General features: G+C 39.2%; 5 protein-coding genes across 5 annotated transcripts in view; 2 read left to right on the top strand and 3 right to left on the bottom strand.

Annotated features, from left to right (window-relative positions):
* LOC147760410 (uncharacterized) overlaps positions 1 to 25543 on the bottom strand; it is a 150741-nt gene that overhangs the window by 34677 nt on the left and 90521 nt on the right. The gene's annotated exons all lie outside the window — the stretch shown is intronic.
* Positions 746 to 6208, top strand: LOC106154878 (uncharacterized). The gene is made up of 6 exons (XM_013529415.2): positions 746 to 1319; positions 2130 to 2256; positions 3032 to 3556; positions 4010 to 4063; positions 4313 to 4534; positions 5161 to 6208. Exons 1-6 carry the CDS (start codon positions 1262 to 1264, stop codon positions 5420 to 5422), a joined length of 1248 nt encoding a protein of 415 aa, XP_013384869.1. The 5' UTR covers positions 746 to 1261; the 3' UTR covers positions 5423 to 6208.
* On the bottom strand, positions 6347 to 11984 carry LOC106154888 (acid-sensing ion channel 1-like). Its single transcript, XM_087018770.1, has 5 exons — positions 11939 to 11984; positions 8354 to 8503; positions 7865 to 7980; positions 7209 to 7303; positions 6347 to 6846 (listed from the first exon to the last, which is right to left on the bottom strand). Exons 1-5 carry the CDS (start codon positions 11982 to 11984, stop codon positions 6381 to 6383), a joined length of 873 nt encoding a protein of 290 aa, XP_086874896.1. The 3' UTR covers positions 6347 to 6380.
* On the bottom strand, positions 13287 to 20893 carry LOC106154879 (uncharacterized). The gene is made up of 11 exons (XM_013529416.2): positions 20727 to 20893; positions 19849 to 20301; positions 19165 to 19280; positions 18678 to 18843; positions 18426 to 18461; positions 16844 to 16930; positions 16412 to 16580; positions 15361 to 15487; positions 14822 to 14945; positions 14338 to 14462; positions 13287 to 14213 (listed from the first exon to the last, which is right to left on the bottom strand). The coding sequence occupies exons 1-11, from the start codon at positions 20829 to 20831 to the stop codon at positions 14081 to 14083; spliced, it is 1641 nt and encodes a 546-aa protein (XP_013384870.2). The 5' UTR covers positions 20832 to 20893; the 3' UTR covers positions 13287 to 14080.
* LOC147760416 (putative ascorbate peroxidase) lies at positions 24291 to 25418 on the top strand. The gene has a single exon (XM_087018769.1). It carries the CDS (start codon positions 24291 to 24293, stop codon positions 25416 to 25418), a length of 1128 nt encoding a protein of 375 aa, XP_086874895.1.

The following is a 25543-nucleotide window of genomic DNA, read 5'->3' as shown; positions in this document are numbered from 1 at the left end:
ATATTTGTTTATTGGAATTTATTGGAAATAGAAATATGCAGAGGAACACCAATATTTATTAATATTTAAAAAGGTAAGAACCGTAAATATCTGGATAGATGTTATTGTAGTTAACCAAGTCAAATGCTCGTGGACATGATGTAGTGTTAACTTATTTTAAAATAATATACAAGAGTTTGAGCGTAAGTGGATGCAGCGAATTTGCAGGCAACAACACTTTTGTAATTCTAATGTAGTACATACTCTTTTTCCAGAGTCCCCCCCCTCCCGTTGGCGATGAACTTCAAAACCGGAAGTATGTTGAGTGAGAAGGTACATGAAGGTGAAGCTTAATTGCCATTTTGTTCCTCTTAGCATGCAAACACAATTGTTTCACACAAAATAATATTTGCAATGTGGAACTGCATATCTCAGCTCTCCTCATCTCAAATTTGAAAATAAGGTTTATTACATATAATCCATTTACTGGGCCATATAATACCCACCCCCATTTTACTGTGCATTTAAAATACATCGGATGTCAGCTATAGCTACTCACCTAATACCCCCCTTAAATGTACTATAATAGATTTAACGGGCTTCTTCCTTTCCTCCTAAATATTGTTGCTTACCCACTCCTTTTTTAAACCCACATCATGTGGCGTGTTATGATTTATTGGTATTACCATTCAGCGAACCATTCAATAGGGTTTTATGTGTGCTAGTCACCATATGCCATAAATATTATCTAAACCGTGCTTTTATAAATAAATGAGTCAAGGTCAAACCCAGAGAGACGGACTTTATCAACGATTGCATTTATCCACGTTCTTCATACTTGAGAAACGCGGCCAACACAGCTTCAGTAAAGTTCAAACCAGAAAACGGATATTAAGGGTATGATGCCAAATGTTTAAATAAACCGTATGAGTATAATACCCTGCATAAAAAGGAATTTCTGACGTGACTTCCTTTCCATACAAGATTACTGCAATCCTTCCTGCGAGCCTGCTGATACAGAAGGGAAACATAACATAATCTCTACCAATAACGTGCACTTTAACAGGGTCTCGTTGACCTCGCGCGGAAGGTTTTTAATCAAGAAGCACGTTGGTGGATTTAAGATGTTTTGTTCCCAGCTGCCATTTATTGCAGACAGAGTAGTGTACGCAAGTTGTCATTATAACAATCATCAAGAGGAAAACAATTTTGAAAGCCAACAGTTATAATAAGCAAGTACACACGCTCTGTGCTTAACACTGGCAGACAGGGTTCTCACAAGATGTCGGGGAATTTGAAAATTTGGAAGTGTTCAGTACTATCACTGCTGTTGTTTGATGGTGAGTATCACGAGGTTTAAAAAGTTGGTTTACTCTATTCCTATCGATATTCCTTGATTCGCCTCAAAATAGTGCAGTATACTTTTCAAAAGCATCTCAATTAACTCTTTAAAGATTATAGGCAAATCATTTTTCTTGTAATATTAAAGTCAAGCCGACGTTCAGGTCTCACACTTAGGCTTCGTTCACATGCAATGTCTATTTTCTAAATTCTATTTTCTATTTGCGGTATGTCTTATGATCACGGTCTGTGGCCTGAATATCCCGCGGCGTAATTACTGGCAGCGCGAGCCAGTTACTATAAGTTACTATAAGTAACTGGCTCGCGCTGCCAGTAATTACGCGGCGGGATATTCAGGGCACAGACCGTGATAATAAGATAGCGAAAATAGAAAATAGAAATTAGAAAATAGACATTGCATGTGAACGAAGCCTAAGACATTTCTATGGACAGAGCCAGGATACACCGGTCACCTCATTCAGTGCCATAGGGCTAAAAATCGCCTCCAATCCAGATGTGTGTCATCGTATCTGTTCATAATACCCCCTTTACACTGGACGGCGTCCTTTCTGCGTCCTTTCTGCGACCATGAAATTTAGCATCGCTGTGGTCTTAATAAGGAGACAGGAGCATTGATTTTGTATCAGAATGAATGCTCAATGATCGGCCAGTTGTCGACACGTAAAGTATTATAATTTTTTAACTCTCAAATGGGTCCTTACTGCTGGACGCAGAAAGAACGCCGTCCAGTGTAAAGGGGCCCTAAACAAGATTAGATCGTAAACGTTTGTTTTCAACGTTTCTTACAGCTACTCTTGCCATCCCAGTGCTGCCTTTTTGTACAAGATACAATGAGAACACCATATGCAGCGTGAATTCATATTTCAAAGGTGACACGCCACTGTGTGACAACAATGGGAAGAAGTACGACAACATGTAAGAGTTTGCCATATTTTTAATCAATATATTAAACTAATTTAAACATAATATTCACTCGTTAGGATTGTTCTTTTTTTAATTTTTTTATTATTATTATTTTTTTTTACATTTGCAAGAATCTCAAGATTTGAAAAGAGGGATAACTAAACAACAATCCAAGCCCTCCCCCCCCCCCCCCCCCCAATACCCATACCAAACCTCCAGATCGAGAAAAACAAACGGCACTCCAAAGAATTTTCAAAATTTGTATCTGATACGGAAATGAGAAACGGCCGGGTTGCAACTGCACCTGCCTAGTATTATTTACACAGCGTCAGAGTCAGTAAGTTCAAGTTGACTGATATTATCGTGAATGTGTTTTATTGAGCTGTGATGAAAACAACATGGGAACTGCCTGTAACTTGGTCGACCGATGCCTTCTACAGGAGGTCAGCAGAGTTATGACGTCATGCCTACTTAAAAATCCACATCCCTTTACTGAACGTGGCCACTGGTCAATGGAGGACACGTGTTAGAATTATTAGAAAAAATGGTTAAAGCGTAGCTCAGCCTGTCTGCAAGAGCTTTAATAAAAACAAGTTTTATTTATTTATTTATTTTTATTTATTCATTTATTTATTCATTTTTAATTACAAGCAGTTTGTTTTCATTTCCAATCATAGACACGAACGTTTACAGTATCTATGGTACATGTAATTCTTTTAACTTATCGTTGATTTATTTTATTTTGTTTATTGTTTATTTATATATTTATTTGTCTACTTTGACACAGGTGTCAGTACATAAAGGCAGTGTGCGCAGGCGCAGCGACAGGAAAGATCAATTATGAGTGCAGCACACCTGCAGGCGACAAAATCAACCATCCCTTCTCTTACTTCTCTTTCAGTGTATTCAGGCCCTTATTTGACTCGAGGTCCTCTTCTTCAGTGGCCCTACACTCCTCTCCCTCCTCCCTTTCCTCCTCCCCCTCCCCCATCCCTCCCTCTTCTATCTTTTTGTTCCAGCACAAGGCCCAAAAGCAGAACCAAAACACTATAAAGTATCCCAGCATCCCTTGCGTCAACAAAACAATCTCTCGTTTGCCAAGCACTGTTCCCGAACTGAAACCGTTCTTTGCGAAATATCTCAACGTATTTGGCGTGTATATTGTCGCAACTGCTGGATTCCCGGATGTTAAGATGATCCATGCTGCTGGAGTGATGGCCCAGTACCTGGATAACAATGGTGACGGTCTTGTGGATAGTCCAGCTGTGATCAAGAACATGGTGAAACGAAGGGCTACGTTGATCATGTTCAGGTTGATATTTTTGTCATTGTAAATGAAGAATAAAGTTCAGCGTTATGATAATACTAAAGTACCTGTACTAGGTCGTTAATGTTGATAAAAAGGGTATTCCTGTCTCTGTAGGTTAAAAACATGGTTGAAAAATAAGATTGACCTAATAAAAGTATTATTATTATTATTCCAACAAGCATCGTTTAATGACACTGTATATATACAACCTGCCCCCCGGAGCTCTCTTGTACGTGTTATTGAGAGTATGAATATTGCCTTATATTCGGATTAAGAGACAACAAATATACCGCATTCATGTAAGTTGCCAGTGTTCAAGGGGATATTGCTCTTCGTTGTGGATTGGTATTCAGTTGATTAGCATACGGCTCTACAGGCCCATACACATTGTGTATTGTGCTACATGTATACGAGGTAGCGACGCAAGCAATTAATTAAATACTGTCGCTGTTTCAGAGACCAAGCGGAAATGAACGCCAAGATTGAACAAGTCGAGAAAGCAACGGAAGGGTATGTGGATGCGAAAACACACTACAAATAATTTTTCAAGCACTGATGTGCTTTGACCTATGGATTAATCTTATGTCCCAAGATATCTCTTAAAATACACATTAAAATACAATAGAAGTCCCGCTATGAAATAGGAGAATAATCATAGCGGATTTATAGCAAGTCTAATGAATTCCTTAAAGTTATTTATCAAATGTCAACAAGTCAGTGGTACTTTTCGCTTTGATTTAACTTTTTATTTTCTCTCAGGAAATACATGTTCCAAGACCTGGAGGCCAATGAAATCCATCCACCAGAGGAACATAGTTCTGAGTTCGACGAATCTCTTGAAGAGATTCTCCACCTCATCCAAGATATTGGCATAACATATGCTTTCCCTGAACAGTTTGCACAGAATGACACATCTCTTCTGGGCAAGGCTATGCTCAAGGCTATAAAGGACTGTGGCTTTGCATTCAATCATACATTCAGGTAAATGATTTTCCCTCAAATCAGGTTTCATATTTTGGTACTTGTACTAGGTAGGCCCTACAACACGAGTCGTCCGCTGTGCGCTGTAAAATGAATACAAGTCCCCTAATACCGCAAACACTGAATACATGTATATTCCCAGCGGAGATTACGCAACAAGCATTCAACTGGGTCGGCAAACTTTGATCCGCGGACTTGTTAGTCCGCTGTTGGGAAAGCGGCCATATACTTGATCACAACATTTGAATACCGACAAGCAAATTACTTCTATGCACAAACTACATCAAAAACATATTTTGGAAGAATAAGTTTATTATTTTTTTTATTATTTTTAACCTTCATGAGGTACTTAAAGCATAATCCCGTGACGAAACAGGTGCTGTAGGTCCCATTGACATGAAAACTCATGCGTTTATTCATGACACTCTCAAAAGCTTAGGTTAGAAAAATAAGAGAAAAACGAAAAGCTAATCAACCGTGACACATTTTAATTAAAAAAGTACAATTTACCCATGGCGACACAATCAAACAGAACACTACGATATTCACAATTCCTGATTTAAATAAATTCTCACAAAACATCGTTTTGATAATTTCGATGATTTTGTTCTCAACACAATTTTCAGATATCCAAACTGCACTGGCCTGTATCACTTTGGAGATCCAACCTGTGATTTTGAATGTCTTCTTACGGAATTCTTTTACTGGGGCCTCACGTCCATCCTTGGAGCACAGAGGAAAAGATGCAAGACCATTTCCGACGAGTGGGAATTGTGTACAAAGAAGCTGGTGAGGACCAAACTCCCTGAACTTTACTTTCTCTTGACCAACCCCAGGTATAAACTGCCATCTGTTTTACCGAACGGGGACTACGTTCACTTCTGCTAGCCCAACTGTATATCTTCGTAATTTAAGTGTAATAATTCACAATTAAATATTAACTTTGCATTACGCTATCCAGCTGGAGGCCCCATCACAAGAAGGGCTAATTATATTTTGTGAAAGCACGTTTAGCGGCTGCACTCATAAAATTAACATTATCATTTTACAAGAGGAATATAACTCGTAAATTTTACAATATTTAAAGACACATAACTACAGTGCACAAATTTATTTTATACTGATAGTGTGTAAGCTCAGTGGAAATTAGCTGTTGGGAAATGAACTACTGGAAACTAGCACACATGCATGTACATCCGGGTCTTGAAAAGAGAGAGGGATTTGATTTAATTTTACCGTATCCGATATACATACAGATGGATTAAGAACTACGTTGGCCTATGCCATTTGCTAATGCATTCACGTATTGTACAGACCTATACTAGTGTGCCGAAATACATCTTATAGTAAAATGATTTTTAATTCTCTTAACTATTCTAAGTAAGCAGCTTTATAAAACAGTTATTGTTCCCATTTCATAAATTCGAGTCATACAGTTACATGTAAGTGTGTTTACTTCCCAGCAGAAGAACAGAACGTTTTGTAACATTAACGTTATGATATTGTATGTGTTTTCTGGGTAGCTGACGTATATAATAAGAGACCTCTCCATGTAGCCTACTGGTAGACCTACTGTATAGGGCCTAATGCGTTGGATCTACATGTACGTGAAGCTTATATAATTTTTCTCCAGTGGATAAAATACTGTACTGTACTGTACTGTACTGTGGCAAACACACTGTCACTTATTTCTGGCTCAAGATCTTCATTCCCAAGGTTATCACAAAATCCATTATTTACGACACAAAGTCTTCATCTTCAGTGCCATCACAGAGCCCATTAGTTCTGACACAGAATCTTCACCCCTAGTGTTATCACAAAGCTCTTCATTTCTTACAGACAATCTTTATTTCTGATACAAAATGTCCATCCCCATTGCTATCACAAAGTCCATTATTTCGGCCCCGGTCATCAGGGTACTGCCCAATACTAGTCCCAGAGCGCCACCTATATCTGCGAAAAGAGCCAGTCCCTCGTATCCGACCTGCTGCTCTATTAGCTGATAATTCAACTCCGTGTAATACAGAGATAACATGAGGTAGTTTTCCAAAAAATACTCCTTGGTATATGTCGGGTAAGTTGCGGATAAAACTTGTGAGAAAGCATTTGACATTTTTGAGTGGGAAATCGTGTATCCATAATCGTATGAAAGGCACGGGACAGAGCATGCGCAGTTGATATATTCATCGGCAAGTTCCGATATGGCGCCCACAATACAGCCCCAATACTGGAGTGGAGAGCATTCAGGCACGTCGTCTACCGGGACCATGTGTGTCTCTCGGCAACCACATCTTCTTATCGTGAAATTCAACCTTAAAAAAAAGCTGTGAAGTTATTATAATGAATCAGAATTTAGATGTATTGAATTCCATTCGCACATGGTATTTTTTTTTTTTTTTTAACCAGAAATTTTGATATCTGTAATCCACATGATCATCTTGGTTTTAGGCATAGTCTTTAGAAGCAGTGAAGATGCAGTGCACAAACATATCTGGTGAATAAAGGCGTTCAGAGAGCACCCAAAATATTAGAGGAAGTGTTTTACTTGAGTACATTTATAGTCAAACTGACTAAAAATAGAAAAACAACTGTTTATGTTGATTCTGCGTCTAATAATGTAAAAAAAATCATTAGTGGAAATGTAACCTGTTCAGTGTGACTACGCTTATTTTACCTGCATTCAGTCAAGCAGTGGGTAGTTGTGTAGGGAGAATAATACGCCAGATGTTTGTCCGTACACTTTCCGTAAGGTGGAGGCAAATTCTGTATCTGTAAAAATGTTTTAAGAAATGCAGTATGTAAAAACACGAACATAAATACTGGCACACAGACAAAGGTCAGAAATGCATACCTTCACTAAAATATGTAAACTAGGCGGCGCATCTAGTATGTTTGTCAGTAATGTACACTCTATGATAATTCGAAGGAAAAAAGCGCATCACAAATGCCTCACCTGGTACTAAGGTTTTATTGTAAAAGGCATAACACATGCATACGTCTCCAAACATTTCAAAGAATAGGTGTAGAGATACGAGGGGAAATTAAAACTGAAAGCATTCCTTTTTTTTTTTTTTTTTTTTTTTTTTTTTTTTTTTTTTTTTTTTTTTTTTTTTTGTTATGTTTCTTTAACATTTTAAGTAAAAATAAGTGAGACTCAAGAACACATAATTCAGAACTAAAAAAGTAGTTATGGATCCTAATTTTGTGAAGGGTTTTGTATCCTGTCTGTGGTGTTCCACAGTTAACAAAGTAAAAGCGATGCAATATCCATCATTTATGGACTAACGATTGTACATGCTGTTTGCCTTTATGGACTCCAAACCCACGCACCTTAGTCTGTGACAAGCCAACGCTCACAAATTCTCCTGGTGCGATCTGAAACCCTAGGTTATCAACATAGGGGGTGTTGTCAGGGTGATGAGGAAGAATCTGAAACGAAAACGAGGCTCCATAGGGTCGCAAGGTTTATAATCTTGACACGAGATTTTAAATCGAATTTTGAAACAAATTCATGTTGTTTATGTCTTGTTTTTATTTAAGTATTTATTAATTTATTTATGTTATAAGGCAAACTCAGATGGGCAAGTGAAGATGCCTACGCAATAATCAAGCATATATCCAATCCAAATCTGCGTTTGCAAAGTATTAACATGTAGTGAGCCATGCATAAGGTGGAAAAGCTACGGACGATATTCCAGCTGTAGTGCACCTCACATCTTGCGGTACTTTGGTAATGACATTTTCGCGGTTTAAGAACATCCCGGGCCAATACAACGTTGACTTTCGTTGAAAATCAGTTTTGTAAAAACATTCACATACCTTGCTGAAATTCTTCACACTTTGAACAGTATATACTCACTGTGAATCCGGCGTTAAACGTCGTATCCAGATAGTCATACTGTTCAGTGTTCAGAATCAACGTGAGACCAAACGTTGACCCAATGATTTTGGTTTGCAGACCAGTGTCCCCTGAAAATAATGCTTAGCTAAATAAGTTCAAATCACTGAAAGGGACAATAAAAATGCTTGCAATCGGACTACGAAAATTTCACGGACAGGCCGCTGAAAATACGTCTATTTTATGTAGTAGCCATGGGGCCATTGACTATTTTGTCATAACGGCAGACAAGTAGATAGATCAGTAGCAGTCCATTTAAACCCAATGTAACTCCAATTTTATAAATGGGAAGATGTCGTTATTGTTTCCCGTTGATAACTTGTTTAATTACAGTGGAAAACTATGGTCTTATAATTCACTGAAGTAGATCATATTTAACGTCCGAAAAAAAACACAGTAAACTTCTAGTTTCGTGCTCCTAGAGGCTTTTTTGAAACTTACAATACAACAAAGTAGGCTTGCGACACGCCTGGCTGTTTAATGTAATTGATTGTCGATTAATTAGCTGTACTTAAACTTATACCCTACTCACGTATGTGTTTAGTGTAGTTATCTGAATATTGAAATGTATGTGACTTAAGCCATTAGTGTTGGATTAAAGCGATAACCTATAACTTCAAGTTGATGGTCTATTACAGTATTGAAATCTGGTGTTTAAGCCTGGGTATTTGATATGTGCATTATGTACCTGAAAAGATTTGAATGTGGACAAATCTTTTGCAAAAGTGAAGTACATTATGGAGGATATGGTTCATACTGATTAAGCTTGTGCATGTATTGATAAATTTCAACTAGTTGGAAACGACATTTGTAAAACATACAATAAATGTAAAGCTGTCACAAAATCAAGAAAACACAAAGAAATAGCGTTTGATACCAATTTAATTTCATCTCCGTTATTTCTCAGCTATTCCACCGTACAATAACGTCTACGGTTGCACGCCTCTTCACTTATCTCCTCTATTTCGCGTTAAGTTTGGTGACCTACACTTTGTCTATCATTTCGTGCGTGTCTACCGTTACACCCAATAGTGTTTACGTTGGAGAGTGCCAAGACAAAATCACACGGCTGTACGCCTCTTCAATTATCTCCTCTATTTCACGTTAAGTTCGGTGACATGCACTTTATCTATCATTTCGTGCGTGTCTACCGTTACACCCAATAGTGTTTACGTTGGAGAGTGCCAAGACAAAATCACACGGCTGTACGCCTCTTCAATTATCTCCTCTATTTCGCGTTAAGTTTGGTGACCTACACTTTGTCTATCATTTCGTGCGTGTGATGTATCTACCGTTACATCCAAGGGGTTTATGCTGGGAAGTGCCAAGACAGGATCAGCACAGGAGACTTTAAATATATTATTTAGGTCTTCGCTGGTCTTGACATCAAAGATATAATAGTAATACGCATGCATGCATGCATGTGGTCGATTAAATTTTTGCAAAATCACGAGGATTGCTTTGCTTGGTTTTGTGTTATTGCATTAGTCATAGAAAGCGGTAAAATATTTAACTACCTACTTAACTTTTACAAAATAATGTAATCATAGCATAATCTAACTAATTACCTTATTCTTACATTATAATCAACTGGGTAAGCAAAGCATGATTAAACTAGCCACCCTACCCTTAGAGTGCATTCCATAGATTTAGATCGATCCATCTAGATCGACCTAACTCCCTGGGGGTTCACGCTAAATTGCTGTCAGCCAAGCGCGCACGGTAATTAATTACCCCCTTACAGCTTTAAGTAGGCGGGACGGACATTTAAGCCGGCTAAGGTGACAGTAATATAGTGAGACTCCCCACAGGGATGGATCGATCTAAAATCTGTGGGAATGGGGTCTTAGAAAATATCCGGACCATACATAGCAAGCATAAAAAATGGCAATACTTAAAGGATAACTTACCGTGATTAAATGTAAAACATAAGCCCAAATCTGTGATGACTTCAGTGAACTGTGAGGGGGAGCAATATCTTCCGTTCCACCGGCAGGCCTGAGTAAAAAAAATAGAAAAATGATTATAATAATAATAATAATATAATATTGTGTGTGTGTGTGTGTGTGTGTGTGTGTGTGTGTGTGGATTCGCCAGTTCACATCATATGAACTGTTTCGACCACTGTTCACCTTCGCCAAGGACGTTATGTTTTCACCACCGTTTGCCTGTCTTTCTGTCTATATGTCTGTTTGTTCGTCACCGGTGTAATGGGTTTTGTTGAAATGTCCAGGATACCTCAAGAAGAAATGGGCGAATTTAAAAGTTATTCGATTTTAGAGATGATCCATTAATCCATTAATGATTGATCATTAGTCAACGAGAGCGCAGACCTCCGCCAAGGCAGCAAAGTCTACACCCAATGCCGTTTCACCCCTAAATTTTCATTCTATAATAATTTTTTTATTATTGATTTATCCGGATCACCACAAAAAACTAATCATCTGTTTATTGGCCCATATGTTGATGACAGACAGACAGACAGTCAGTCAGACAGACAAACAAACAAACAAACAAGCAAACAAACAGGGGTGAATACATAACCTCCTTGTTGGAGGTAATTATATTTCTTGGTGGAGGTCTGGGCTCTCTGAGTACTTTTCTAGTTGCATGTATGATATAGTCCTACATGATTTAGTCATACATGCAACTGCGTTTGAAATGATCCATGTATGTATCACATAAATCTGTTAATATGTGTACAGGTAAAAAAAGCCTGTTACAACGGGATTGCGACCGCTAGGAGAACCTCGATTGGCCAACTCTCATTAATGTGTATATAAAAAAGGCTGCAATATAAAAAGTTCACCCCCACAGATGTATGAATTTGATGTTAGCTATCAAATATTTGTAAAGTACCAAACATCCGTTCTCCACGTGGTCGCACGACCGGTGTGACGTGACAGAGAGTCCCAAATGATAGAGAGTTCGGTTTCCAACAATTTTCACAGGTAAGCCTCACCTTAGATTTTGACACACTTACGTCAGGTTAACCCTAACCTGTATAATTAAATGGAACTCTCTGTTACACGAACCCTCAGTTTCGTCAGACCGGTGTTAGAGGAGGTGCCTTACCCCAGGGGCCCCTAACATCTGCTCTGCTTGATGACCATGGGTCCGGTAAAATTCCGTCCAGTTATAACCGGTCAGATTTCGTGTGGTTTGCGTATTGGGTGTCGTATACAGGTACCCTACGTCCAATTCCCCAGAAGCGTTTAAACTACTCTTTCGGAACCTGTTATTATTGCAAATGGTCACAGACGGAAACGGGATGGAATCCGGGTAATTCAGTTCGATATTGACTGATGAGGGATATCGGTAAAAGTACGAAATCCGGTTGTGAAGGTGGTAGATCAAGAAGCCGAAACCAGCCAGAACGAAGCAGAGCCAGATAATTCTTCGAAGCAAAGCGAGGTTTTGATTGGTGACATATTTGACGCCAAGGATGCTGACTTCGTTGACGAAAGTCAAGCAGTGGGATTTTGCATCCGGGCCTTCTTTCTCACTATCCACGTTGGCTTGCGCGGTGGAGATGTCGTGCACTTTTGTCATTGTGCTCTTGGTGGTTTTACTTTTTTTCGCGTCCATTTTGAATCCAAGTATCCTTGCGCTATATGAATCCAACTGGCTTTCATGTGCACGCATTGCAACTGTCTTTATTCCCGATAAAGCGACTATCAAATGTTCATTCAGTCAGTCAAATAATTTGATAACCAGTTTTATTTTAATCCTTGCAGCTTTTTGTGTGTAGAGCAGGCTCTATGGCAATCTTTGTTCCTTATTTTTTGTCCAGTTTAGGTATAAAACACAAAATGGTTTGTGACGTTAGATTGTCTGTCCCTTTTTTAGCAACTATGGGTTCTTAGATTTGCCGCACAACAATTATATTTTTTCTGACAACCAAGCAAAGTCCATCAAGAGTTTGCCTCGGCTCCAGAGAAAATAACGGACTGAAAATATGTCACAGTACTTGAGATTGCCTCAATACGTGATTTACTAACTTTTGCTCTTCTCCCAATTGCTTTCCTCTTAGCTGAGAAAAGAAATCTATCGCTCAGTTTTTATGACAATATTAATTTGCAGTTCATCGATTTTGTAACACAAAGTACAGACGGCAGATTGCCCCGTCTAACTTGTTTCACATGGGTGATTTCACTATCGGCTGAACCAAAATGACGTTTAAATCTGATGCCGCACAAAGTAGTTGTAACGATGTAATTCCTTGTGAAGAGGGCCTTACTAATTAAAACTTACCTCAAGGTCTAAATCACATTCCCCGAGACAGATCTGAAAGCATTCTACGCGTGGCTGGTGGGTAGCGCATTAAATACTCAATGAGCGGTTTTATTTTATCTTAATTTTTACAATATCGATTTGACGAGCTCAGTTACCAACGACACATTGATCAGTGGTGTTACTTAATACATTGATTGGCTATTGTCACTTTGTTTCACAAACATTAACCCTATTTATTCTGTTGACCAATTAAGCACGATTAGCCGGTAATGGCACGTTGTCGTCTCCGTGAGTTTGTTTGATAGATAATATTTAGTTTTTAATAGTCATCGACCGGACTTAATGGCACACCCAAAGGTGGGCGCAGGGTGCACGTGGGCGTCACTTAACTGGACATGTGGGGCAACAAACACTGCTTTTTTATTTTCATTTTTATTTTTGTTTTAATTTTATTTTTACTTATTTATTTAACTATTTATTTATTTATTTATTATTATTATCATTATTATCATTATTATTATTATTATTATTTTGCAGCAGTGTCATTGTTTAACATTGCAGTGTACTGTTTTTGGCCATTCCTTAAAAAAACACAACACCTCCCATACTGTAGACCAGTTTTAGGCCGTCTCAAATAACATATTGCTTTACCAAATAAACAATATATACATACATGTACCTGGATGTAATCAATACCAGCAATATGGCACCAACAGTCTTTTTGACTGGCTGGCACCGTGCCATATAAACTTAAAGTGTATCATTTCGACCAACAGATCCCACAGTGGTGACCACCATAAGGGGTAACATTCTATCAGGCAATGGTGCCGAGCGAATTATGAAATATATATGTGTGTGTCCTTGCCTTAGTAAAAAATTGAATCCCTCCGTGTTTGCTCATGAGCCAAATGCATAAATTACATATTCAGGGACAAGACAGCTTTTGCTTCTGCTACTGTTGTGGCACCAAAATAGTGGAAAAAATTAAATTTCAACTTATTTAATAATACAATAGGTTTGTTTTAGTATTATTGGTGTCTGACAATTGTTCTCTTGAATGCTTGATTAACATTTTTTTTCAGAAAGCGATTATCATATCATATTATTAACATTAAAAGTGCCGTTGAAGATGGTCGGTATCCTCTTGCTCAATCCTGAAACATACATGAAGTACTCTCAACCAACATTGTGACTGAGTCGAAAAGCAAATATATCTAAAAGAAATAGATAAAGCCATAAATGAAAAAAATTAACAAATAAATTAGGTTTATCTCTCTCATTTGATCTCACTTTCTATCTTTTCACTACAGTTGCCAGACTGTGAAGTGCACTTAATTAGTCATAGTAGCGGTACGGCAAGCATGACATGTAACCTGGTCACAATAAATCAGATGTCCTATCTGGCGTCATGTTTATTCTGGCTTCTTCTGGCAGCGGATCGTGACGGTAACCGGACCATTGTAGCGAGGCGTCAAGTCGGTGACGTTACCGGTGTGGACGTCCTTGACCCACTTTTCTATCGGGCAGATGCTGTCACGGGGGCACCTGTGGAAAATGTTCATATATTTAAACCGGAAGTACGTTAATTAGGTTAGTGATTCTTGAAAGAAAAACAAAAAGAGAAGATGATATTTACATCAAGTTGAATGTATAAATTGTCTATACTTACATACAGTCTTGCTCGGCTTTGGCGAACTCCCAGGCAGGTTTCTGAGTGGTGACGTAAAGATGTTGGTAGTTAAGGGTAACTGTCCCACAGACGTCAGACTCCTTCTTGTAACGGCAGTGGTTCACCTGGCAGTACAGAAAAGTTTGAATTATAAGATTATATAAAATAATACAAATAATCAAAAAGTAAATTAAAGAAAAATTCGGGGCTCATTCCCGATGAAACTTTTGCTCTACGTAGATCGATCCAACTCCGCGGAGTTACAAAATGCGATCAGGTTAACAGATTAACACTCCTCCTCTTGCTTCCAAAACATTCGTACAATTACGAGTTTTTCTGTATTCTACTCAACACTGAGAGGAAGCACGTCAATCTGTTAATCGGATTGAATTCAGCAAGAGTACACGGGAAGTTGGTTCGATCTACGTAGAACTATAGCGTAATTGGCAATGAGCCCTAAGGAATGTTAATTTGTAAAACTCACCGATATGTAATCAGTTTTACGGGACGTTGTTAATGTCAGATTTCCGTCGACGCCTGCCATTCCAGCCCCATATCTGCTGAGCTCTCCTGTGCGAAAGGTGGCCCCGTACCTACTCCCCTGTGGTCTGAAATGATCAGAGATAAAACAAAAAGGTGCTGTTACCTTTGCCACGATGGAGAGAGAGAGGGAGAGAGAGAGAGAAATCATATTTTGAGGAAGGGCAGAGTTTTCTTTTTCATTGAAATTATAACATGCATTTATAAAAAATGTGTGACGAGAGAAAAAGAATAAGAAGAAAAAAATAAAAAAAAGGGTAAAAGAAGAAGAAAGGAGGTGCTAGTAGGATTATTATAAGCATTTTGCGCAAATGATACGAAAGCTGTCTCCATTTGTTACTGTCCAAGTCTTCGAATATTTCTGCATGCTCTATAATTTAACATTATTGAAAACAACCCCTTACCAGACAAAAAAATACTACTAATAAAACCACTACCACACCCCTTTACGATCCCGAAACAAGATATGACGTCAAATCTTACTTGCAGTCTAGCGTGACGTATTTGCTGACGTCATAAGGTTTAAGTTGGTCACTGGATAGGCCGGCCCTGGCCTCCGTCCACGTAAACTCGGTGTTTGGGTAGACTGTTTTCACTTCACATACCATGGCTACGTAAGATCATAAACATTTTTATTCGTGATAAAAACGTTAGGCCTTTTTCGCATCGAGCGATGTACCATATGTAAATCAATAAAGTATTTTAAAAAGCTCAAAGGTCCGTGTTTAAAAATGTTCTAAAGTCATATTTTTTATGTGAAAATATCTTGCAAAGAAACTTTTCTTTCCCAATGTTGACGTCAAATCTATCAAACTTCTAAGATAATTGTATCTCTCTTTCCAAATGGTAGGTAGGCCTACATGTAGCATCAATCTACGTACTTTTGATATGAGACCAGTCAGTCACGTGATCAATGTCATTTGATGAAGGATCAAAACGTTAAAAAATCTAAGAACGTTAAATCTCTTTCATATTTTTGTAATGTTTTTATACTAGAGACAATGAAATGTGTAATATAGGGCCTACTCATACTTCTAAATAAATTAAATGGCGCAAATAGAAGTTAAACGTGGGAATCAGATCTCAGTGATGTTGTATTCCATTTCCAACCCCTTTAACATTCGGAATTTTTATTAATAATTCTCCTAGCATTCAATTCGTTAATATTTCGATATATTTGTATATTTACACTTGCAGTTTCCGCGTCGCACCTGATGTCACGTGATACGTGTCACATAACACATCGCAGGATATTACATATTTTCTGGTACATGAAAACCCTATATAAAATGTCTCAGTTTTCGACAATAAAGACACCGATCTCACAACAGGTGCTACACATAGCAGGGGCGGATTCAGAGATATTTTCTGACAGTCTTCCAAATAATCTTTGTTGATCCATCCATTTTTGACCGTCTTCCGACAGAAAAAATTAGATAGGCCTACCCGTCAATTTAAACTTGAAAATATGGCCGTCTTCCGGAAGACCCAGAAGACGGCTTCAATCCGCCCCTGCATAGACGCGGAGACCTACCCTGATAAGGCCTCTCCTCAGAAGGCACACCAGCGTTGCCTTCGCAGGTGTGATATTGTTTACCCCCGATTATCAGACTCCTGACAGGATCTGGGGTGAAATCGTCACGGCAAGGTTTGTCCCCACTGCAGCGACAATATTTGGTGACTGTTTTGGTCATTGTTTTTCTCTGAAATTGGAAATTATTAATTAAGTTATTCATTTAATATATAAATTAATAATATAATTATTATTGTTCATTTGTCGGTTTGCTTGTTTGTTTGTTTGTTTGCTTGTTTATCTATTCTAAACAATTAAGATACCGATCACATTGTTGTGTTCCATTGCCACTCCACAATCGATCCGGATGAATCAGTGTACAATGTACGAATGGGGAAATTTAAAGCAACTGTGCCGGAGAGACGCAATGTAATAGAAGCTTTGCGCTCGTACCCCTAATACCAAGGAATGCGGCTTCACCACACTGCACAGCTGGTTAGGATGGGAACACTGAGGCAACTGATCATCGGAGTTTACGCCCTGGAAATAAAGGTCACGCCCTTGGTAGACTCATGCAACAAAAATAAATAAATATAATGAATAAATAAGTGAACGAATGAATAAAATAAACAAATAACTTTAAAATTAGAAAAGCACTCAGAGAGCGCAGACCTCCGCCAAGGCAGCTAAGTCTCCATCCAATGCCGTTTCACCCCGACATTTTCTATATTTTTGTTTTTTTTGATTGATTATTGATCCGGATCACTACCAAAAACTAATCATCTGTTCCTTGGCCCACTTCTGACAGTTCCAGAAAATTTCATCAAAATCGGTACTTAACTTAGCTTTTTTTTATTTTTGATTATTGTTTATTGATTGATTATTGATCCGGATCACCACCAAAAACTAATCACTTCTAAGTTAACCCATTTCTGACCTTCCCTGAAAACTCCATCGAAATTCATCCAAACATTTTGAGTTATGTTGATGACAAACAAACAAACAAACATGGGTGAAAACATAACCTCTTTGAAGTAATCAGCAGAGCTTTTCAAATACTTCATTGTCGCACACGTTTTGTTCAGTATTTGCAAAAATCGACTTGTCCATTCGTTATTTTTTCTTTTAAAATATAGTGTCCTTCAATATGAAAAACAAATGAACAGGAAGAAATATAGAGAGTTATGCACGCAATACAACAAATAGCCAAGAGGATCCGCTCATGCGCACAAAGTGCAGGCAAATCTGAGAGACTTCCGGCGTGTACAGTCCGTCTCTAGCGAGTCATCTATACATTCTTAGCCTTCAATAAACATGCACTGTTGAGAACAAACTGCAAATTCAAACATAATCTTTAGAAGTATTCATATCTTTTAGTTTTTTACCTCTACTGCGATTTCCCTCAGGTGGCCATATCAACACACTAGCCTATAAAATAAAAGTAAAATCAATACTAAAATAGCTGGCCAACAGCTGAATAACGACGGCTCGTCCACGGTAGGTTCATCCATGCGTCGAACTGTAATTTGACGCTGATTAAAATATTCTCTATCAGAATTATCAATTAACACGCGAATTTTACCTAGAAATATTCCCATCATAGCTAGTTAATTTATAATGAGGTAGGAAATGAACTAGCCGAATATAACAGTACAGGTGAATAACAACGGATCATTCACGGAACGGCTCATACACGCGTCTGCTGTGTATGCAATCAGTCAGGACGGATGGTTCACGCAGAACGGACCGTACACGTGACACCCGGTTTAAACAGTGCAGATTCACGGAAAGTGTTATCCGGGTTCCCAGTTTCCGCCACGGAAAGTGTTACATCAATGTCATTACACTTCAAAGTGTAATTTAAAGTGTAATCAGGGTTATGACCATAAGCTCCTACAACATTATTTCATGATTTAAACCATGAACATAAGTGATAACACTCTGAAATAATGCATATTCCTATCAAACGTTCAATTAATCAAAGTACAATTTCTTTTCTTCTATCTGGTGTAAATGCAAAAGGGATTCAACGTACCTCGTTGAAATATTCAGTCGAGTTTTCGAGACTTCCCTGCAAAACATAAAATAAATAAATAAATAAATAAATAAATAAATAAATAAATAAATAAAAGTGTGTGCATTTTTATTTGATCATTTTTCTGTTAAAAAATTGCCGTAACAAAATATTCTATAGGCCTACAGATTTATAGAAAAATAGAATTGATTAATGGAAGCTCTAATTTCAATTATTAAATATGAATTCAAATTATCAAAATAAGATACTTACAGGAAAACATAATGGCAACAGCTCTTTTCTCTTTACACGATAATTAAATCTCTGCATCATGCTAGGTGAAATTGTCTTGCGGTTCCGTCTTATGGCAGTTCTTGCTTCTTGCATTAACCGAGACCAATGGCGATAATACTGTAAACAAGTGTTCCCACCGGGACACCTAGAAACGTTAACAGAAAGAAAAATCGAGAGATTCTGAAAGTATTTGAGTTTCCAGTCCTAAAGAGGAAGACTACTTCATTATCACCATCCAAATATGTTGATCACAACTGAAGAATGCAGATATTTAACGTCATTATTTGGTTACGTCACAGGTCAGGTTATATTCACTGACGAGTCTTGGAGATAACATAAATTGCGAGTTGACATTCGTATTTCATCATTCATTTTTTATGACACAAAGAACGAATCACCACGTCATTTTCCTATTACGTTTACGTCATTATATAGCGGTAAGTCATCACGTTACCCATAACATTACCTGCAAGGCCTTGAAACATCTCCCAGTACGATTTGGCTCTCGTCCCCGTACTCGTAAGACACGTCCAAACATTGAGGAGACTCAGCATCGTTTTCAATGCTACAAATTTCTGACACCTGACAACGGTAAGATGCTTGACAAAACTGTTGCATTCAGAACAACTGACTAACAGACCTGCAGATCAAGTAAAGCGACTCACTAAAAAGCTTGCCGGTTAATTTCCGGTTAGACACTGAATACGCAACAAGCATTCAAGTGGATCGGCCATATTTGATCCGCGGGTCTGTTCGTCCGCTGTTCTGAATGCTCTTACAGTGGGCTCAAAACATCAGCGGGTAATCCCCTAACGGTACTCCGCAAGTATAAAATTCGACGAAAATATTCTAACTACAAGTATAATAAGAAGGCCACTCCCTGGATCTGCCATTGTAACGGCACCCTCGCTTTTATCGCAACATTGAGGGTTTCAAATTAACACCTTAGAAACTGGCTTTTAAATGTATTTTAAGTTTGTTTCCTTGTTTATTTGTCAGTTTTACCCTTTAGAGCATCCACTCGTTTCGTCATTGAAGGAATAAACCCTCCCCCCCCCCCAATGCCTCCTAAATTTATACCATTCATACATTATTAATAATAAAAGATAAGTTTTCATTTTCATTTATAGGAAAATGTTTATATATTTACCCTTTCACACGAGATATCCACAGTCTTTATCTCGTTTTCAAATGTCGTGATTTCCAGCTTTGGATCTGAAAACACGGCTCTGCTGTCGCCGGGGCACCTACAGCTCAATTCAATTTTCACCGTATCCTTCCCTGCAGCGTTTTTAACAGGTTCTTTCTTTAGAACTCCCGGGGTTGAAAAGGCGCAGTAGGGCACAGGAGACGGTGCTCCACACGTGTGCAACTTGGCGCCATTATATATTTGCCCTGAGAGTGAGTCAAACCCAAACGAAGTCGCACAGGGCGAGGCTTCATCCGGGCACTTACAGAACAGGGTAGCGTTGCGTGGCAACCATGTGACGTCTCTCATTTGTGAAGATCTGGCGGTGGAGAGCCACGCCGGGAGATACGGACGCACCTCGCTGCATACTTGTGTAGGAGTACATGTTGGGAGGTCGGTTTGACTGTCAACACCCTGAATACATGAATGACAACTGACAAAGATAATGATAACCAAAGCATTTTCGAATTCCTTCTATTTTATGATTTCCATATACATGTATTTTTTTTATAAATAACCTATATAGGCGCACGAAATTACTACTACTACTACTACCACTACTACTACTACTACTACTACTACTACTACTACTACTACTACTTATAATGATAATAATAATAATAAGTCTTACCCTTGTAAGTTTTAATGAAAATTTAATGCTATTAAAATGAGAAGGATCAAACAACGCTGAAAAATGATCAACACGAGCGTTAATTTTGGAGCTGTTTTTCTTCAAAATCCGCCTATTTCATTTTCAGAGTAATATACGAAAATATAGTTTTAAAAATGCAGTTGCCCTGTTGCTCCTGGCGTTTCAAAATTATCCCAGAAATACAAACCTCTGGCAGAACTATCGTCAGGGGATTACGACTTGTGGTTGCTCCGTATGCGCTGTGGGAGACAGCAAGAAGCAGAAATACCAAAACTCTTGAAAAGACCATCATGAGCTAACTTCGCAAAATGAGACTTTTGCGTGTCGCTGGCTAAAGTATCCTTAAATATGCCACGATTCTTGGTTTATATGCACAGCTATGGATTAATTTGGACACCGTAAAATGCATTTGTTTTTGTTACATATATTTTGTACTTGTTTAAAATGTTGAGCATTTTTGTCTCATCTGTGAAGGGAATACGAACAGATAGTGCAACGCCTTGTTATTCACGCTTCAATGTGTCATTCAAAACGAGATAAAGACAACCTGCCGACATCAAAATAAAGCGTCATGTTTCAAAGATTTACAGGTTCACGTTTAAATTTACTCAACTTGCCTCGCAATTGCAGTGCTCCTTAGTCCAACGGAAATCACACAATTTTGCCATTTTTGATTGATTAATAAGCTAATGTACGGATATTAATGTGGTGTCTGTCACGCACGTGATCGGATATAGGTTTTCATTGTCTGTGAGATGATGTCCGTTGAAGTTACGTGGTAGAGTGGGTAGGCTTGGGTGAAAAAAATGATGTGTGTGTGTGTGCGTGCTTTCTTTCTCTCTCTGTAGCTCTTTTTCTTTTTTTTTCTCTCTCTCTCTTTCTCTTCCTTTCTCTCTCTGTCTCGCTCGCTCAGGAACACGTGTTATCACTAAGTCACGTACAATTTTGTATATGGACCTGTCATGCCGAATCATACAAGGGAGATGGGGCAGGACAGCCCCCCCCCCCCTTCAGATTTCCGAAACTAACATTTTGATGTTATTTTTATAAAGTTAAACCCTATTCCTTTCCCTCTTACAAGTATAAAATGAAAATAAATATGATCTGTTGATAAGATTTAATAAAATAAGATCAAGCCTGCTCATTAAAAATACCTGGTGATCACGTATAGGACTAGAAAGTGCTTTAGTATGTGGTGGGTAACCCAACAAGGCGTCAGTTCTTCAATTTCTGTTTACTTTGAGATCTTACTTTTGACATGGGGAGTGCAAAAGAAGATATTTGTGTCTCCAGAATCAAAACCCTTTAAAACGCGATAAATTAACTTATAAATACGTGCTCTGGTCGGCAGCGGTTTCTCAAACAAAACGTTCGATTCTGTGTATTTGCCAACATTAGAATATAGTTGCAGATATTATCTGCTGTTATAGAATGAAACTGTCCGCTTGCACTCTGCGTGACACTTGTTAATAAGCTGTGTTATAAATGGATTCTATTCTCTTTCTCTCTCTCCACTCTCAGTGAGTGCATCATTATAGGCCCGTAGCCAGTAATTTCAAAAGGGGGGTTCTTTTTTTTTTTGAAAAAGTGGACCTTTTCCCATAAAAACGTCATGTACCTAGATCAATTTTTACCTAGAGTGGACCTTTTCCCTACGGGCCAGCATTATGATGTTTGCCATTCAGTCATGACTCAACTTCTCTTTGATGAACAAAACAGGAAAATGTGTATTTAATTTCATACACTTCGTGAGTCATCTGTGTATTGGCCGCGGATACTGCCCTCTCTCTCTCTCTCTCTTTCTCCCTTCCCCTTTCCCTCTTTCCATTTTACCCCTCTCACTCTCTCACTCTCTCCCTCACTCTTCTCTCTCCATTTTATCTTTGAAAGAAAGAAAGAAAGAAAGAGAAAAAGAGAGGACTACATATTCACTTAATTCGGTTCAAATAAAGTCAATGGTATACGCGTCCCTGATACTGCCTTGATCACCGTCCGTGGAATGGTCAGACACCATAGGTGTCACCCTGGACGCCTGACCGATCAAGTCACCGATAGAGCAGACAGCTGGGCCTCGACAGCACCTGTTACACAAAAGAAGCATAGTCCGAAATTTGGCCCAAACATTTAAATAATATTTTTGACTTTGAGAAAAGAAGTACATCCGTTGCATGACAATAAAACAAAAGCACTGCCAGTTTTATAACAAAAGACATGAATAATGTACCACGCCATTACGCTACATTAGGCTACATTTTCGATCTAAAAATTTGGAACAAACTTCGGGCTAAATATGCCTTGTGTAAATCGAGCCGCGGTGTCCACCTTACACGACTTTGAGCACGATTCGATTAAGATACCCTGGCACATGTACGACCCTGTTTGACGTCTTCAACGTGAAGGTTGTTTTGATGAGTTTTATTCTATGTACTGCGACCTTTTGTGTTCAAGGTGTAAAAAGATTTAAACAAGTTTGATGTAAATAATACGATGTATCGTATTAAAATGTATCAGTCGAATACATTGACTAATTAATGCATGGAAATAGACTTATGGGATTTGCACTGGGGCTTAAACTGATACAAGATGGATAAGATCGACATCCTTCGTTAACTGGTTGTCTGGGTTGTACATCGTACTGAAAAGGTACATTAAACAGGGATACACGTCAAAGATTTAAATTGCCAACGAAACCATCCCTTCTGCCACCTAAGAAAAATTTATTTCGAAATTATTCAGATTTCTTTCCATTAATGTGTAATGTCTAGAAGTTGGATGGCGCGGGGGGGGGGGGGGGGGGGTGCTCACAACAAAATGATGCTGGTTTTAATATGGATAAGCAAGATCAGTATAAATTGGGTATCGGTAATACAATCGAGTATTGCCTGTCAAACAACAACATTAAATTTTTTGTCTTTAACTACATGTACCTGTTAATATGACGTGTTCCATTCCTCCTTTTAAGTACTGAAGTTCACTGGTTTTCCTTGTTTTGTTACTAAGCACGTCGTCGCTTTTGAGGGAATTGCTTATGAGATTTACGTCAATGAGTCCAAAAGTTTGTTGTCTAAAAGAAAGCGAGTCTTGAATACGATGCTTTCACCTCAAGAATAGAACAAAATGTGGCTTTATTTGCCAAATGACTATTCATAGGTGAATATATCAAACGCTTATTCAATTGATACAATAATATTCACGCCAACAATGGTAACACTCCGACAACAGAGGGATTATTGTGGCACCTAGTACGTTTAATTTCAAGGCTAAGTAACTTTTAGAGTAATATTGTAAGCATAAATTTAATAACGTCGTGACGCGATGACAACGTACTCAAGCTCCGTAACGCTGTCATTTCAAGGTTGAGTGTCCTTAACATACCACAGGCATCATTGTTAAAACCTGGCTTATACTGGAGAAAGCAGGACGCTCCTAGGTCGGATTCTTTTGCTTTTAAAGGATGTACGTGTAACTATGGCAAATTGATTGATTAATTACCTAAAGTAGAAAAACTTCGTCTAGCTGAAGCTTTAGGACGACTTCGGGGTAAACGTAAGTCTTTGGGTGTGGCTCGGATAGGTGTTGAGCGGGATCGGACTGCATCAGAGTTAACGTGTAAACCTGCCTTGGTTGAATAAGATATCTTCCAATAAAAACTGGACAAAGGATACTCGCCAGGTACAAAACTATCCATTGAGTATGAAGCCTTCATAACAGACAGCGAGAAGTGTTGCGCTACACTCTACTTTGGCCGAAGATGCTGCGAGTACTGATCGTCTCGGCCGCCCTCTGTGCAGTGGCGGTGCACGGTCTCACCAGAGCCGAATACGACCGTGCCAAGTCCTTGCTAACTGACCTCATCAACGGAACTTTCAACAGAAACCCCGACGGTGGCCTCCAGCGTCCTCTGGTCGCGTCCGCCATCCGCTTGGCCTTCCATGACTGCGTGAGCGAGAGGTGCGACGGGTGCATAAACCTGGACGACCCGTCCAACCTCGGCCTCGGAAACATCCATCGGCGAATTGAGAACGTTTACGATCGAAACAGACTGACCGGTGTGATATCCAGGGCCGATTTCTGGGCCCTTGCTGGCGTGGTGGCAACAGAGATGGGCCGGGGAGACACAGTCACGACCCCCTTTCGCTGGGGCCGCGAGGATTGCGCCACGTCCCCTACCACGAGTGCGATGGACAACTTCCCCAGCTCTCTGGAAGGAATTGAGAACACCTTGGGGTACTTCAAGGACAATTTCGACATGGAGGCTCGCGATGTTGTTGCCCTGATGGGTGCCCACACGGTTGGCCGCGCCGATCCCACTCAGTCCGGTTTTAGTGGACGGTGGACAACGGTACGAGACCTTTTCGACAACGAGTATTACCGCAATCTCAAAGAGATGTCATTCAGTCAGATGGACGCTGGCGATAACCACTGGCAGTGGACAACAGTAAGAAGGAGACAACAAGACTCGACTCAACAACGTACCGCGACAGCACAAGACTTTGATAGGGACTCTACAGGTCCTAACCCCTCGTCTCTCCTACGTGAAATCCTACGCAAGCTCGCCGACGTCGACGAACAAGCGGAAATGGCCAGCAACCATCGCCAAAAACGACAAGGCGGCGGCGGGGGCGGCGGCAGGGGTTTTATGCTGAACTCCGATATGTGTCTGTATCGCGATATCAAACCGGACGAAAACGGAGAGGAGACCTCGTGTAAGACCCTGAACACCGACTGCCCCAGGACAACGTACATGTCCACCGCCGACATTGTAGACGAGTACATTGCCGATAATGCTGCCTTTCTACGGGATTACGACGCTGCGTACGCTAAAATGACGCACAGAGGCTACGAGGCGCAGACGTTGTTTGAAGTGCCCGAGGAGTGAAGTGAATACACACGTGCAGTTTCCACAGTTGCAGCCGTTATGGCAATACTGTAGGTCAAACGTCAAGTGTATATGACTAACCGCCCTCAATCGTTTTCTATTTAAAGGACTTTGCATCACAAAAT

This window comes from Lingula anatina, chromosome 8, assembly GCF_051362555.1.
Source record: "Lingula anatina isolate TDL-2025a chromosome 8, LinAna3.0, whole genome shotgun sequence".
NCBI lineage: Eukaryota > Metazoa > Brachiopoda > Lingulata > Lingulida > Lingulidae > Lingula > Lingula anatina.
The sequence above is the reverse complement of the archived record's forward strand: the minus strand, read 5'-3'. Positions and strand labels throughout refer to the sequence as shown.

Excerpts from the sequence above, each read along its gene's own strand:
- LOC106154878 (XM_013529415.2), top strand. The coding sequence starts at position 1,262 with ATGTCGGGGAATTTGAAAATTTGGAAGTGTTCAGTACTATCACTGCTG. Across the intron at positions 1,320-2,129 it reads ATCACTGCTGTTGTTTGATG|CTACTCTTGCCATCCCAGTG; the intron begins GTGAGTATCACG and ends CGTTTCTTACAG. Across the intron at positions 2,257-3,031 it reads GGGAAGAAGTACGACAACAT|GTGTCAGTACATAAAGGCAG; the intron begins GTAAGAGTTTGC and ends ACTTTGACACAG.
- LOC106154888 (XM_087018770.1), bottom strand. The coding sequence starts at position 11,984 with ATGACAAAAGTGCACGACATCTCCACCGCGCAAGCCAACGTGGATA. Across the intron at positions 8,504-11,938 it reads CGCGCAAGCCAACGTGGATA|GGGACACTGGTCTGCAAACC; the intron begins GTGAGAAAGAAG and ends CATTATTTTCAG. Across the intron at positions 7,304-7,864 it reads TTGGCTTGTCACAGACTAAG|ATACAGAATTTGCCTCCACC; the intron begins GTGCGTGGGTTT and ends ACATTTTTACAG.
- LOC106154879 (XM_013529416.2), bottom strand. The coding sequence starts at position 20,831 with ATGATGGTCTTTTCAAGAGTTTTGGTATTTCTGCTTCTTGCTGTCTCC. Across the intron at positions 16,581-16,843 it reads CGCATTCCTTGGTATTAGGG|AGAAAAACAATGACCAAAAC; the intron begins GTACGAGCGCAA and ends TTCCAATTTCAG. Across the intron at positions 14,463-14,821 it reads GTAAAACTGATTACATATCG|GTGAACCACTGCCGTTACAA; the intron begins GTGAGTTTTACA and ends CTGTACTGCCAG.
- LOC147760416 (XM_087018769.1), top strand. The coding sequence starts at position 24,291 with ATGCTGCGAGTACTGATCGTCTCGGCCGCCCTCTGTGCAGTGGCGGTG.